Raw genomic sequence first — 16,015 nt, 5'->3', positions numbered from 1 at the left:
TGTAATTAAATCTGTCAGTTTTGGACATACCCAATGACTGAAGTGAAAAAAGTAGCCAGCACTTTATCAGCAACAGCCTATCAAGCAATAACTTCTGAGTCAGGGAGCTTTTATGAGGCTTGCTTAGTGGCTCTGGGACAGGCTAGCTTATTCTGAGAGTTAAAAAGAGAGCAGTCAAGGAAAAAAAAAAAGTATGAATCTGCTCTGTAATGCACAAGCTGCCCCGGTTAGATGGATGAGCTGTCCAAAAACTGGTGTGTAAACAAATGAGTCTCCCATGCTTCACGACTTTCTATTCTCAAGGCTCAGTGGCCGCTGGGTAGCCTGCATCTATTATCACAAGTCTGTTTTTGCCATTTTGCCTTCAGAGTGGCAGAGCAGAGTATTGGGAAGGGAAGGATGGCAAGCCCTCAGTTGTCGTTGAACTAGGAAGCAACATGGCATAATGGAAAGAGCATGGAGCTGGAAGTCAGAAGGTCATGGGTTCCAATCCCAACTTTTCCAGTTGTCTGCTGTATGGCCTTAGGTAAGTCACTTCACTTCTCTGTGCTTCAGTTACCTCATCTGTAAAATCGGGACTGTGTCCAACCCAGTTTGCTTGTATCCACCCTAGAGTTTAGCACAGTACCTAGCACATAATACACACTTATCAAATACCACAATTATCCCAAGTATTATGATTAGGAATGACTACACAATTAAATAAATAATAACATTCCACACTTTACCCCATGACTGCAATGTTCTCCCCAGTCAACTCCACCTAACCAATTCTTTCCTCGCCTTTATAGCTGTTCTAAATTGCCAACTCCTCCAGAAAGTACTCTCCAATTAAACTTCTTAGTAACACACTCCTGCCATCTCATCACTCTACTATACTCAACTATTCTTTTGGTATTAATTTATTTATCCTCCTTGGTTATATCCATTTTCATGCTCTTTTAATTCTATTGCACTGTACTTTCCCAAAGACTTAGTACAGTGCTCTGCACACAATAAACATGCAATGAATGCCATTTATTGATTAATTCCTCCATATTCCTCAAAGTAGGTCTACTTATTTTCCTCATATAAGTGTAAAATACTTAAGAATAATTATGGTACTTGATAAGTGCTTACCACATGCCAGGCACTGTTCTAAGCACTGGGGTAAAGACAAGTTAATTAGCTTGGGCACAGTGGGGCTCACAATATTAATTCCACATTTTACACGAGGTAACTGAGGCACAGAGAAGTTAAGAGTCTTGCCCAAAATCACACAGCAAACTTGTGGCGAAGCTGGGATTAGAATCCAGGTCCTTCATTCATTCTTTTGATCATATTGATTGAGTGCTTACTGTAGGCAGAGCACTGTACTAAGCATTTGGAAGAGTACAATACAACAACAAACAGATTCCCTGCCCACAATGAGTTTGGAGTCTGGGTGGGGGGGGGGGTGGGGAGGAGGTGGAAGGGGAGAGGGAGACAGTAATATAAATTACAGATAAAATAATAATGTTGGTACTTGTTAAGCGCTTACTATGTCCCAAGCACTCTTCTAAGCACTGGGGTAGATACAGGGTAATCAGGTTGTCCCACGTGAGGCTCACAGTTAATCCCCATTTTACAGATGAGGTAACTCAGGCACAGAGAAGTTAAGTGACTCGCCCACAGTCACACAGCTGACAAGTGGCAGAGCCGGAATTCAAACTCATGACCTCTGACTCCCAAGCCCGTGCTCTTTCCACTGAGCCACGCTGCTACCTGAGGGGCAGGTAAAGGAGTGTTTTAAAGCCAATAGTAAGGAGGTTTTGTTTGATGCAGAGGTGGATCGGCAGCTATTAAAGTTTTTTGAGGAGTGGGGTGACATGTCCAGAACAGTTTTGTAGAAAACTGATCTGGACAGCAGGGTGAAGTATGGACTGGAGTGGGGAGAGGAAGGAGACTGGGAGGTAGGCAAGGAGGCTGATGCAGTAATCCAGGTGGGATAGGATGAGTGATTGAATTAACATGGTAGCAGTTTGGATGGATAGGAAAGGGTGGATTTTAGAGATGTGAAGGTGGGACTGACAGGATTTAGTGATGGATTGAATGAGAGAAAAGAGTCAAGGATATAACTGAGTTTACGGGATTGTGAGACAGGAAGGATGGAGGTGCTGTCTACAGTGATGGGAAAGTCAGGGGGAGGAAAAGTTTTTTCTTGGAAGATAAGGAGGTTTGTTTTGGACATGTTAAGTTTGAGGTGATGGGGGGACATCCAGGAAGAGATGTCTGGAAGGCAAGTGGAAATATGAGAAGACAGAGAGGGAGAGAGATCAAGGCTGGAAATGTAGATTTGGGTATCATCCGCATAGAAGTGGTAGTTGAAGCTATGGGGGCAAATGAGTTCTCCAAGGGAGGGGCGGTAGATGGAAATAGAAGGGAACCCAGAAATTCCTTCAATAGTATTTATTGAGTGCTTACTATGTGCAGAGGACTGTACTAAGTGCTTGGAATGTACAATTCGGCAACAGGTAGAGACAATCCCTGCCCATTGACGGGCTTACAGAAATGAACCCTGAGGGATACCCACAGTTAGGGAGTATGAAGAGTGGAAGGGTCAGTGAAGGAGAATGAGAATGAATGGCCAGAGAGATAAGAGAACCAGGAAAGGACAGAGTTAGTAAAGCCTAGGTTGGATAATGTTTCCAGGAGAAGGGGGTGGTCCACAGTGTCGAAGGAAGCTGAGAGATTGAGGAGGATTAGGATGGAGTAGAGGCCATTGGATTTGGCAAGGAGATCATTGGTGACCTTCGAGAGGGTGGTTTCTGTGGAGTGAAGGGGTCGGAAGCCAGACTGGAGCGGGTCAGCAGAGAATTGGGGAGAGGAATTTGAGACAACAGATATAGACAACTAGCTCAAGGAGTTCAGAGAGGAATGGTACAAGGGAGATGGGGCAATAACTGGAGGGCGCTGTGGGGTCAAGGGAGGGCTTTTTTAGGATAGGAAAGACATGAACATGTTTGAAAGCAGTAGGGAAGAAACCACTGGAGAGCAAACAGTTGAAGATGGCTGTTAGGGAGGGAAACAGAGAGGGGGCAAAAGTTTTGTTAAGGTGCAAAGGGAGGCAGATGTGCCGGTGGAGGGGGTGGATTTTGAGAGGAGGCAGGAAATCACCTCTAGAGATAGTGCTGGGAAGGATGAGAGAGTTGAAAAGGAGACCAGAAGGGGGAGGGAATGAGGAGGGACAAGAGTGATTTTAGGGAGCTCAAATTCTGACTCCCAGGCCTAGTCTCTATCCACTAAGTCATGCTGCTTCTCTTGAAAGTAGAGTTTCACATCTCATGCTATTTTTGTATGTCTCCCCAAATATGTGATCTGAAGCTACTACTGTTGTTTTTAATGATGTTAGGAAGGAATAATTAAGACATTGTATCTTCAATGTTTCATTGTACTTGGCAAGCTTGATAGGCCTTAGTCTTTATCTTTTTCCAACTTGTGAAGAACTCATTTCATCCAATCAATGTTGCCTAGAATTCATTCATTCATTCATTCAATAGTATTTATTGAGCGCTTACTATGTGCAGAGCACTGTAGTAAGCGCTTGGAATGTGCAAATCAGTAACATATAGAGACAGTTCCTGCCCTTTGTCAGGCTTTACAGTCTAATTGGGGGCCTAATACAGTCTAATTCAATGACCATAAGTAACACCTGAGAAGGATAAAATGTGAATCATGGAAAATAAAATGGGGAATATTTTACCAAAGTGGGGAATATTTTATCATGGAGGTAACTTTGGTAAGGCGACAACTTTGGTAACTTTTGGGATACCTTGGTTCTTTTCACTATTAAAATGATGAATCTGTCCATATTGGCAGTGAGTCCAATCTCTTCAATAACTCTAAAAATGTGGAAATGGATCTTGTTTGACTGACTTGAATTCTGTGCAGGAAAAAGGGATGCTTAGCTTTCTGCAGCACAGTCCCATGGGTGGTTTTCAAAAAAATTATCCTTGGTGCACACCAGTTTCAATATGTTCCCTGAGTGAATAACTAGTGTATTTCTGAAAACTCTAATTTTTCTTAGAAATTGTTTTGTTATATTGCACCAAGTCAAATATCTAAGCCATGAAACATTGTTTTCCCAGAGAATTGAGCATATGTCCTAGGATAACTCTCCAAAAATAAAATAAGAAGATAATGTCATGATGAAGACTTTAATAGCAAGGGTTTAAAACATTGTTTTATGAATGATGCAACATTCATTTCTGGTTGTCTGGATTTCATGTCTGTACTTACAAAATTCTACTTATGTGCTAACAAGGGGAAGGCTTTTTTCCTTATTTGCTAAAAAGAGATAGCTAATTTTTAATTCCTCAAATATGCTAATGTAGGCAAGCTGTTAATCAGTCTTGCCCTATTCAGTTTAATTCCGTGTTTAGAGAAAAGCCTGGTTACATAAGTTACTTTACTAAACAGGGATTTTTCTTTCCATTGCTGTGATTCCTAAGCTGATTGAGAAAATATAAGGAATGGGTTTTAGGAGTTTTCTCCTTAATGTTGTGTTGTTGCCTTGCAAATCAATGAACTGAGAAACACCAAGATGAGTACTGTATTTGTAAATTTTGTTTAGGTTCCAAACCCCTCACATCTGTTATCTCATGTAATTCTCACAACATCCCTGTGAAATAGGATGGGATGAGCACTATTATCCCCCAATTTACAGTCTGGGAAACTGAGGGCCAAAGGGGTTAGAGACCTGCCCAAAGTCATACACATAGTATAGGGCTGAGATGGGAACATCAGCCTGCTCGTTCTACCAGACTCCATTACTAAATTGTGTATATTTGTGCTCAAAGAAGAGCAAGGCCATCAAAAGTAAAGAATGTAGTACCATCATGATATTTGTATGAAATGGAAACCCACGTGGTCATTTTTTTTTCCAAAATCCTGAAAATTTACATTCAGAAAAAAAAACCAAAGTAAAGTTTGTAAAACATTTCTAAATGCCTATTGACTTCATTAGCTGTTAGGCCTGAGGAAAGCCCGATGAGCCACAGTGTGAATTAGTGAAGTTTCGCTATTGACCAGAGGTAAAAAGAGTTAAATTCTTATCATTTTCATTTCAGACACTGAAATGAAATCCTCCTCCAGGAAACTGATATTTTTAAAATACCTCTGGCAAAATGAAATATGCAGTGAGGTATAGAACTTAGATTGTCTTTTTGCTGCCAAACCAGTTAGATATGCTTTGCAGGAGAACGAAAAACATGCAAATAAAATGTAACAACCCACCCTCTAGCAGATATTTTCAAAACTAATTAAGGAAACTTAATAAGTTCTGACTTTTTTTTTGCTATTTTCTTTTTGGGGATACATAAATGCCAGAAAATTGCATAGATTGAAAGGGCCACTTTCCAAAAAAATATTAAACAACATTAGTTTGTGGCTAAAACATATTTACCCCCTTTAGGTTATACATCTTACTAGAAACTTTCTCTTACTAGAGAAAAATGTATTTTGTTTCATTACTATTACCAACATTAACATTGATTTAAAAACATTTTCTAGACAAATTGTATCTGCAGTGACTAAATACAACGCTAACTTTATTCCATAAAAGTGAACCCTTTACGAACAGGGGGCAAAATGCATTGGTAATATATACATTAACTCCAAAATATTGTCACCTAAAAGAAACCCAATAACAATTTACAAGAACCATCCAAAGTCTTCTCCAGTTAAGTATTTACAGCTACGATGATTTTAGAATTTTCTTGATGAATCTGGAATGATATACTTTCTCATTTGTTTTTATGTATAAAGTTTCCAAATTTTTGCATGAAGCCACGGAATTTGTTTTCATTTGGTTGAAAAGAGCGGTATACAGGAGAATTGTAATTAAGCATTGTACTAGACCGGCCATAATTATTAACCAAATTTGTGCTTTTCATTTCGGTGAGATGTATACTGGCATTTGGCACGTTGTTAGTTGGATGAATTGCGCTTTCTATCTTACAGAAGGGTTCAAAGCGGCTGTAAACCCTTCTGTCAGTGGAGCGAGAACGGATTAGCTCACTGGGTTTTGGCCTGGAAGGCGATGGAGCAGGTGGCCTTCTTTCAGGAGGCACAGCTGTCTTCATTTCTTTCGCATCTTGGTACTGAATCTGCTCCGTATTGAATCTTGGAGCAGAAGCATCTCCGGCACTTTCCAGGAACTTGTCTTCGACAGGACACACAGGAGCTCCTACCTGAGTGATGTCATCAGATGGGGGCATCGGAGGTGAGCTGATGGTTATGTCCTCTTTACTCTTGTGGATGCTCCCTTGAGAATTAGATGAGGATGACCGCTTCCGTCTTGGTGAATCTATCTTGGGCTCGGATTTTTTGGGCTTTTGATTCTCCTCACCTTCAGAAACTAAAGTGTCGGAACTACTACATAGTCTATAGAAAGCAGGAGCTTTGTTTTTTGCTAAATTTTCTTTCTTTTCGGGAGTAAGACTGAGCAGGGACCTCAGTTTTTGGGAACCCTTTTTCAAAAAATTCGGGGAGCCTTTATTTTCTTTCTTTAAACACAGCTCTTTGTGGGGTTCCTCTTTGTTGACATCAAGGAGAGCCGCAATAGAAATTGACTTGGTGGTTGGTCCATTTTGAGAGTCTTCTTTATTAGTTTTATCTTCATCTTCTAAGTTGTTGGCAACATTGTGCATACTTTTAGAGCCTTTCAGGAAATCCTCCTTGGCCTGCAGGCTTTCTGGTTGTCTAACCCTATTCCTGGTCAAGGTACTGTATACATAGTGCTTGCTACCTTCATTATCTAGATTGGTCACTGAGTTGTCAAACATTGGGAAACTTCGCCGTTTTAAGGTAGTCTCATTTTGAGGGAGATTCAGATTTTCTGTCTGTTGGTTTCCACCCGAGCTTGGGTGCACATGCTTCTCAGAGTCCATATTGCCATTGGTGTAATGATTTGAAACACTGTGGTCCTTTGGAACTTGAAGGTTATTTCTTGTGAGGACATCTGGCTGAGGCTCTACTTGTGTGTCCAGATCTGACGCAGATGGGTCTGTGGTGTGGTTGATGCTTTCCTGATTACCTGATGTCTCTTTGGGTGTCTCACTTCCCTGAGAGCCAATTATGGTTGAATTTGAAGAGCCTGTTGTACAGCTGTTAACTTCCTGCTGCTCTGGTAAGGTTGGTTTGAACACAATAGATGAACGAAGTCGAGAATGGGAGTAAAGGGCGCTGGCCTTGATGCTCTCTGATCCATCATAGCCTTCAAACCTGTCGCCTAGAGCCGACCCATTTGAGTCAGGGGGTGTTTCTGAATGGTCATTTAAGTAGGACTCAATTCGCCAGTTGCGTAGAAAGGATTTTGTCGTGTGCTCCAGAGTTGGCATCCTCTGCTGCAAGTAGCGGATGTGGTTATCTGTGCCATTAAAAGACCTTCTTACGTTGGAATTTCTTTCTACAAGGTTGGTTGTCCTTCTTTGGGCGAGCCGATCAGCGAAACTCTGCACAGGATCACGGCGGTGGTTCACGTAACCTCCTCGGGTTGATGAGGCAACACTTAGGCTATCAGAGGGCATTTTCCAGTGGTTTGATGGATTATTGGCACGATTGAGGGCCCTGTTGAGAAGCAGATATGGAGTTGTTTCAGGCTGTTCTCCAGCATAGCTGTGTCTTTTCCAATTTTCATTTTTTCCACTGGGCTGATACTGGCGGATTTTTTGTGGCCCATTAAAGTTTGGAACAAAATGGGGCTTGTAGCCGTGACCTCTCATGTGAAATTTATCATATTCATTTACTCCATAGAAGCCTCGACTTTTTAAGTAACTGGAGTCGAGCTTATGAAAGTTGTCTTGCCGGCTGAAAAGGTTTCTCTGGCTGGAAATGGAGGCCAAGGAAGACACTGAACGCTGGTAGCTGCCATTCTCCCAGAGCCTCTTTCCATTTTTTACTCTCACAGATTCTTCTTGAGCAAAGGGAGTAGGAACACAGGATCTGGCATAGAGGGTTCGGAACTCTTCATCGAAGGATTCAACCAACTGTCCAGTGATTATCTGAACCATGCTGAGATGGGCTTTTTCAAATGACCACATGTAGCTGAAAATATGGGGAGAAAAATCACAATTAGTTGTCATCTAAAGCACAACTCAAAATAAAGGCTTATTTGCAAAGAATAAGTGATAGTTTCGACATAGGATATCAGTCAGTCAGTCAATCGTATTTACTAAGTGCTTTACTGTATGCAGAGCATTACTTATGATGGACAAGCATTTAATAATTATTATTATTATTATGGCATACTTACTATGTGCCAGGCACTGTACTAAGCGCTGGAGACACTGTACTAAGTACTGGGCACTGTATGACCTCTGGCCCATGTCCTACTGCTGTCCTGGAATGCCTTCCCTCCTCACCTCTGCCAAACTAACTCTCTTCTTCTCTTCAAAACCCTACTGAGAGCTCACCTCCTCCAAGAAGCCTTCCCAGACTGAGCTTCCCCTTTTCCTTCTGTTCCCTCTGCTCCCTCTCTGCTCACCCTCCGACCTCTGCTCCCTTCCCCTTCCCCTTCTCCCCTTCTCCTCCCCTCACCTAAGCCCCCTTTCCCTCTGCTCCTCCCCCTTTCCCTTCCCCTCCCCTCAGCACTGTGCTCATTTGTATATATTTTTATTACCCTATTTATTTTGTTAATGATGTGTACATCCCCTTGATTCTATTTTTCGTGATTATGTTGTCTTGTTTTTGTCTGTCTGTCTCCCCCAATTAGACTGTAAGCCCATCATTGGGCAGGGATTATCTCTATCTGTTGCCGAGTTGTACATTCCAAGCAGTACAGTGCTCTGCACATAGTAAGCGTTCAATAAATACTATTGAATGAATGAATGAATGAATGAATGAATGAATGAATGAATACTAAGCTCTGGAGTGTTGTTGATTCAGGATAGGCATATTGGACCCATCTCAGACCCCACTCAAGGCTAGCAGTCTCAATTAAGGTGACACAGCTGGGCCAGGGGCTGTCAGGAATAGAACTGGGCTTCTGACCCACAGCCCCACATTCATTCTACTAGGCTCTGTGGTTGATAAATCAATAAGTTGACCAATCAGTAGTATTTACTAAACATTTACTCTGTTCAGAGCATTTGCCAAGTGCTTGGGGGAGTACAAAAGAATTAGTAGAGATGATTTCTGACTTCAGAGAGTTTATAGATGTTACCCAAGTGCTGTTTTTTTATGGAATTTTCCCAGGCCCTTTCTAGTGTGTCCTACTTTTCCCCTCTTAGATTTGAGCCCTCCATGCCAGGCATTATGCCTCAGTCAAGTTCCTCAACACTGGTTACAGTACTATGCACAAAGTAAGCACTTAACAAATATCATGTTATAAAATTTTTTAAAAAATCAAAATATACAAAAAAAATTCATTTGGTTTAGTTTCTTGAGTAAAAAAGGCACTCTTTTTTTATTTTTCACTACAGTAATTAGTATAGCAAATATGCCCTTGTGGTTATTGATGTGGCAGATGTCATGCATTCTAGCAAAATACAGTTTAGCAGCTCTTAGTTCAATATTCATGCTTTGAATATAAAATAATGTTCTGGGTTCAAGGACCCCTGAAATTATTTTGGATGGTGTCAAAGAAAACTAAAGACATCAGAACAGCACTCCATATGGTAATCTCAACGGGATGGCTTACATGGCATCTTGCCTCTCCACATACTAGAGCTAGCTTCAGAAAAAGTGCCAGATTTTGTTCAGCAGTCAGAGATGAAGTATATCAGTTTGTGCAAAATTATCTTGCTGGCTCTGTAAGACTCAGAGCCTGACAAAATAGAAACCTTTCTCAAGGTCAGGGACTATCATCCCTATAGTTGGCAAAATACTGTGTACATGAGCAAGTCGAAGTGGTCACATATTTATCATTTCAGGTACAATCAAATTTATAGGCAGTAATGCTATCTACATCTTTTAATAGGAAGGGTAATGATATAGGCTTCTCCAAAATACAATTTGGCTTTTCCCATCTATCTCTGTGCACAGAGCTCCTACTGAAGGAAGAGGGAATTTTATCCTTGGAGAATATATACATAATGGGAAATTGGGCAGATTTAACAATGGATGTTCAAATTAACTTTAATAGCTCTACTAAGTTTGGGGAAATGATTGACATGTTCAGATACTGCCTATTATTCAGCACTATCTTATATCAGAACTATATTAAATGTTTCTCAAGATTAAATTAAGCACTTCCACTCAGACTCTAGATTTCACAGGCACACTTAAACACTCACCTTTCCAATTACATTCTGAAAAGCAAGTATAGTGATGGATAAAGAGAGGAACATTGTATGGTTGTCTTTAGTGTCTGTTTTAAGCTGTCAGTGTTCATTTTTAACATCCTCTTTATGCAAACCAGGCAATCCCAAAATATGTGCTTTGTGTTCCTTTGACAAATTACATTTTCCTGAGCAATGCCACAAGACTCTCACTTTATGGGCACCACATTGTTCTCTTAGTTTTTACCCATAAAAACTAAAATTTGACAGTAAATGTAGGTAAAGCAAAATAGCAGTGAATGAATTATCTAACACATTTCAAACTTCAATTTATTACTATGACCAACAAACCATTAAACTCTTGAGTTTTGTAAACCTGCAAACTTTAGGAATAGGTTCCAAGTATTAAATCAATTAGGCATTTGTTTAAAACCTACTGTATGTAAAATCCTATACTAAGGATTCGGAAGAGGAAAGTCGAAGTAAAATACAAGGTCTCTGTCTTTGAGTAGCCCTAATAGTAGTAGCATTTATTGAGCACCCACTTGATGTGCTACACTTCAGATGCTTAGGAACTATAGAATAAAGAATTGGCAAATTCCCTGACCCCAGTGATATATTTGCAACTAGAATGGACAAAATACAGTGATCACACATATAATGTTGGTATTTGTTGGTATTTGTTAAGCGCTTACTATGTGCAGAGCACTGTTCTAAGCGCTGGGGTAGAATCAGGGTAATCAGGTTGTTCCACATGAGGGTCACAGTTAATCCCCATTTTACAGATGAGGTAACTGAGGCACAGAGAAGTGAAGTGACTTGCCCACAGTCACACAGCTGACAAGTGACAGAGCAGGGAGTCGAACCCATGACCTCTGACTCCAAAGCCCAGGGTCTTTCCACTGAGCCAAGCTGCTTCCATATATACATAAGTGCTAAGGAGGATATATAAATGAGTGCTAGAGCTCACAATCTAATCACATAATGCTAAGATTTTACTAAAACTACTAGGTATGGCAAATTTGTGAATTTCAAGATGAGGAAGTACACAGATTGGGTCAAAGGCATCAGCCATCACATAACTACAATTATGCTTCCTCTGGCTTCCAGCAGGACCTAACATATTTTTACTGTGTAATCTCAGGTATAAAAGTGCTTAGTACAGTGCTCTGCACACAGTAAGTGCTCAATAAATACGATAGGCTGAAGTACTTAGTATAGTGGTTTGCTTGCAGTAGGTACTTGATAAATGAAAGTGATTTTACTTTTATTACACTCTTTCAAGTTCTTTGTACTGTGCTCTCTACAATGAAGATGCTCAGAAAATATGAATGAACGAATGATTAAGAGTGGGGATCCTCTAAGGACAGTCTTCAATGGGTGCACTGTACTCTCTCAAGTGCTTAGTAAAGTGCTCTACATATAGTAAGCACTCCTATACCACTGAATGAATGAGTTCAGTGGTTTGGGGATTTTTCCCACTGTAAAAATTGGGGTTAATAATACAAATATTATGACATGTTAATTGCCCACAAAATACTTATACTATGTTTTCTTTAAGAGTAAATAATACCATTGGGATATCCTTTATGAAAATCAAAATATTCCCCTTGGGAAACAGAGAAAAAGTGGAATCGAAATAAAGACTTTTTTAAAAGAAATTGAAACAGTGCTGAATTTACCTGTAGGAGCCATACATGACTTTCTGACAATCAACTAGAAGAAACTTCTGCTGCATTTTCCCATAAAACTTTGCTCCTGTTTTAGAAAGGTAATCTTGGCCTTTCACTGTCCGTACTCTGATGTTCTGGAAAAATTAAAAAAAAAAAAGATGATGCAAAGGCATATTTGGCCGTCACTACAGAAATACATTTTGAACTGTAAAATGGGTGTCAGTGGAATTTTTATTTTAAAAATGGTTTATTGGCTTATGGTTCCACCACCTTGGTCTGCTACTGGAACTGCCTGCTCTAACATTTTGCCTATTTGCCTATTTCTCTTTTCCAACTATTGTTATCCTCTGTCCCTTCTCCCTTCCTTAAGAACCTATGAATGCAAGAATGGCCATTTCATGGTCAGACAAATGGTTCACCAACAAAAAGATGTTGTTTCTAAAGATAACAACAGCATACTTGGAAGAGCCATATGATGGTTGCCTTCTTGAACATCCAACCTCATATTTAAGGATGTGCCATCCTACTTTCCTAACCTTACCCTCTACCTCACTCACTTACCCTCTAATAGACCATTAAAATCCTCTCATCCCTGAATTTTTCCAAATTTCTCTCAAACCTACTGATTTGTATGGCTCCCCCGGGTTCTCATCGAAAGGATAGCTGTATGTTTTGCATCTGCTGTGATAAGCTGTTTCCTTTTTATTTATTTTCAACCCATTGCTTTTAATCAGTTCTAACTCACCAGGATGCTGTGGTACTAGCTGAACAGCAATTTTGCATTTACCCCATCCACACCCTTCATTCATTTGTAAATTTCAATTACATCTCCTCTCAGCCTGTGCTTTTGCACCTGCCCCTTCTTCTCTACTTCCTCAATGCTCCCTCTTTCTTTGTCACCAGTTCATTCTTTTGCTCCACTTGATCATTTCCATTCTGCTTCTTTCTTCCTTTTCCTTCTTCTCTCTTGGTTCTACCATTTGCTTTCTATGTGACCTTGGGCAGGTCACTTAACTTCTCTGTGCGTCAGTTTCCTCAGCTGTAAAAAGGGGAACTAATACCTGTACCTGTTCTCCCTCCTGCTTAGACTATGAGTCCTGTGTAGGATAGGGACTGTGACTGACCAGATTATCTTATATATACTCCAATGCTTAGTACAGTGCTTGGCATATAGTAAGTGCTTAACACTATTTAAGAAGCAATGTGTCCCAATAGATATAGCAGGAGCCTGGGAGTGAGAAGAACCTTGGTTCTAATCTTGGCTCCACAAATTGTTTGCTGTGTGACCTTGAGAAAGTCACTGAACATCTCTGTGTCTCAGTTAGCTCATCTGGAAAGTGGGGATTAAGACTGTGAGTTTCCAGTGGAACATGAACTGTGTCCAACTTGTTAAACTTGTATTTATGCCAGTTCTTAGTACAGTGCCTCATGTATAGTAAGTGCTTAACAAATACCATCAAGAAAAACAAAGACCACAGTTATTATTATTATCACTGCTATCATTATTAATGATAATTATATGATAAATATAAAATAGATACATAATATTAAATAATGATAATAATAATAAAAAAGCACAAGAAAGCATAGCTAGATAGGAATCCCCCAGAAAATCCAGTTTGTACCCCTTAGGCACTTTGATAGCCCAGCCCCATACCACTTAGATAAATAATTTTATACTCTACTATTTCCCCTATCTGTAAGTAATTTTTTTTTCTTGTTGGTTTCTATCTGAAGACTGTAAACTCCATATGGGCAAAGATCCCATTTACCAACTCCATTGTTTTGCATTTCCCAGTGCTCAGTACAGTGCTCTGCACACAGTAAGCACTCAAAAAAATACCAATAATTTACCATTTCTACTAGGAGTTATAAATGTGTGCAATATATCCCCAAATCATAATTCCAAAATTATGAAAGATTTGCACTTATGAAAAATTTGAATAGCTGGTTTGGGAGGATAAGTCTTTACCTAAAGAAATCTCAAAAATGTCTCTAAACAAGTTTTTTTTTTCTTTATTGTTCCATTATAGTGTATAGCATAAGCACAAAGAAGGTTCTCAACAAATGTAATGAATGACAATAATAGTGACACTAGACCCATAAACACAGGAGTCTTAGTATCATTTGGTTGTAGATCCTTGACTTCTATTTCTTATGGTTTACAAACTTCATTCTGGCCCATAAAATAAAACAAATTAACAATTTCAAACAAAAGTGACCCAGCCAGTTAAAATAATTCCATCTTGCATGGCAACACCCTAAGGTGTGGTCTTGTATGGCTGGCTAATGCTTGAAGGCTTTTCACAGCACAAACAAGCATCAGTCTTGTCATTGCCTTTCATGAAAAAACATGTTCCAGACCCACATCTCTCATCACACACCCTAATCCATGGTGAGTCATCACCATGAAAAATAATTTATTTTATTTTTCATTCTTTCCCTGCAGCCTTCTATTTAAGTAGAAATGCCTTGTGTCTTGAAAAATCTTAGCAAACCTGTTTCATTTACAGGACAAATATCAAAAAAATCACAACATGATGCAAAGGTTTCCCAATGACTGTTAATCCAGTTATGTTGCAATTTGAGTTTGTTTTCCTTCTATGAGACTCTATATAGTACTACCTGAAATCATCTTCGCATTCCTGATTAAGCTTACCATGGGGGGTTGGTTAAACCCTGAAAAGGAGCTAGGAAAAAAATCCACTTCATCTTCAGAGATCAACACATATTCATATTGTATTTATTTGGAATTCTAGTGAGCATTCTAGCAAATAAACAAATGCTAAAAGGAGTTTTCCCAGGCATACATTATTCCTTTGCATAAAATAGGCACTATCCAAAGGGCATATGTGTCAGTGCTGGCACATAGTAAGTGCCTAACAAATACCATCATTATTGTTATTATTATTAATAATTCTTTTATCCACTGTCACATTTCTTCTTAAGGGAGTAGACTGTAAGCTCCTTGTGGCCCAGGATCACATCTACCAACTCTGTTGTATTGTTTTCCTAGTGCTTAGTACAGTGCTTTATACACAGTTAGTGTTCAGTAAGCACTGATTTGATTGGGAGCAGAATTTACTCACCAGATCCTATTGGATGCCAATGGTATTGAGTGCTTATGGTGTGCAGAGCACTGTACTAAATGTTTGAGAGAACAATATAATACAGTTGGTAGAAAGGATCCCTAACTTTACTAAGTGTTGAAATACTTGCAAGGTATAATTTAGCCCTCAGGAAGGATTAGACTATACATCTCCCCAAATAAATTGTGGTTGTAGAAAAACTGTATTTACACATATTTTACTCTGGTATAGCCAAAAGTTTCCTATGAAAGATATGCCTTTGAGGAGGGAAAAATACAAAAAAAAAGAAGTAATACATGTCAGGGCATCAATCTAATTTAAAAAAACTAGCTTAAACATTACACCAACTTTCAAGTCTCCTATCAGACACAAACTCACCCATTCCATTCTCTACATAGCTGTGCCAATACAGAATGAGAAGAGGTAACCTAACACAGAAGATCACCTGGGTTTGACATTGATGCCCCTAAACAAGCTGTGTAGGAGTCTGTTATATTGTGCCCTTAAAAAGTCAGAAGGATACCATGAGATATGAAGAGTGTGACACATCTGCTCTTTCAATTAAAGTCCAAATCAAGACATTAGAACTCAAATTTCTAACCAGTTTTTTAACCGCCACTAAATTTACAATCATGCGTAAAAGAATACTCATGCACAAGTGTTTGGGGAAGCAGCGTGGCTCGGTGGAAAGAGCCTGGGTTTGGGAGTCAGAGGTCATGGGTTCAAATGCCGCCTCTGCCATTTGCCAGCTGTGTGACTGTGGGCAAGTCACTTAACTTCTCTGTGCCTCAGTTCCCTCATCTATAAAATGGGGAGATTAACTGTGAGCCTCATGAGGGACAACCTGATTACCCTGTATCTAGTCCAGTGCTTAGAACAGTGCTCTGCACACAGTAAGCGCTTAACAAATACCAACATTATTATTATTATTGAGTATGAATCTGGAATATACCCATCTACCTATGAGTATCCAAACCCTGTAGCAATTCCGTAAAGGATATTAGCAAGGTGTTCT

The 16,015-nt window shown here is 39.7% G+C and overlaps 1 protein-coding gene across 1 annotated transcript in view; it reads right to left on the bottom strand.

Annotated features, from left to right (window-relative positions):
• Nucleotides 1-4,164: 4,164 nt before the first annotated feature.
• Nucleotides 4,165-16,015, bottom strand: part of FAM83B (family with sequence similarity 83 member B) — a 92,129-nt gene continuing 80,278 nt past the window's right edge. Inside the window, exons 4-5 of the mRNA XM_029058536.2 lie at nt 11,921-12,045; nt 4,165-8,064 (exon numbers count right to left, since the gene is read on the bottom strand). Of these exons, the coding sequence (XP_028914369.1) occupies nt 5,763-8,064; nt 11,921-12,045 (2,427 nt within the window). The 3' untranslated portion in view covers nt 4,165-5,762. The remainder of the gene's footprint in view (nt 8,065-11,920; nt 12,046-16,015) is intronic.

Source organism: Ornithorhynchus anatinus, chromosome 1 (genome assembly GCF_004115215.2).
Source record: "Ornithorhynchus anatinus isolate Pmale09 chromosome 1, mOrnAna1.pri.v4, whole genome shotgun sequence".
NCBI classification, from domain to species: Eukaryota; Metazoa; Chordata; class Mammalia; order Monotremata; family Ornithorhynchidae; genus Ornithorhynchus; species Ornithorhynchus anatinus.
This window is presented reverse-complemented; position numbering and strand designations above follow the sequence as displayed.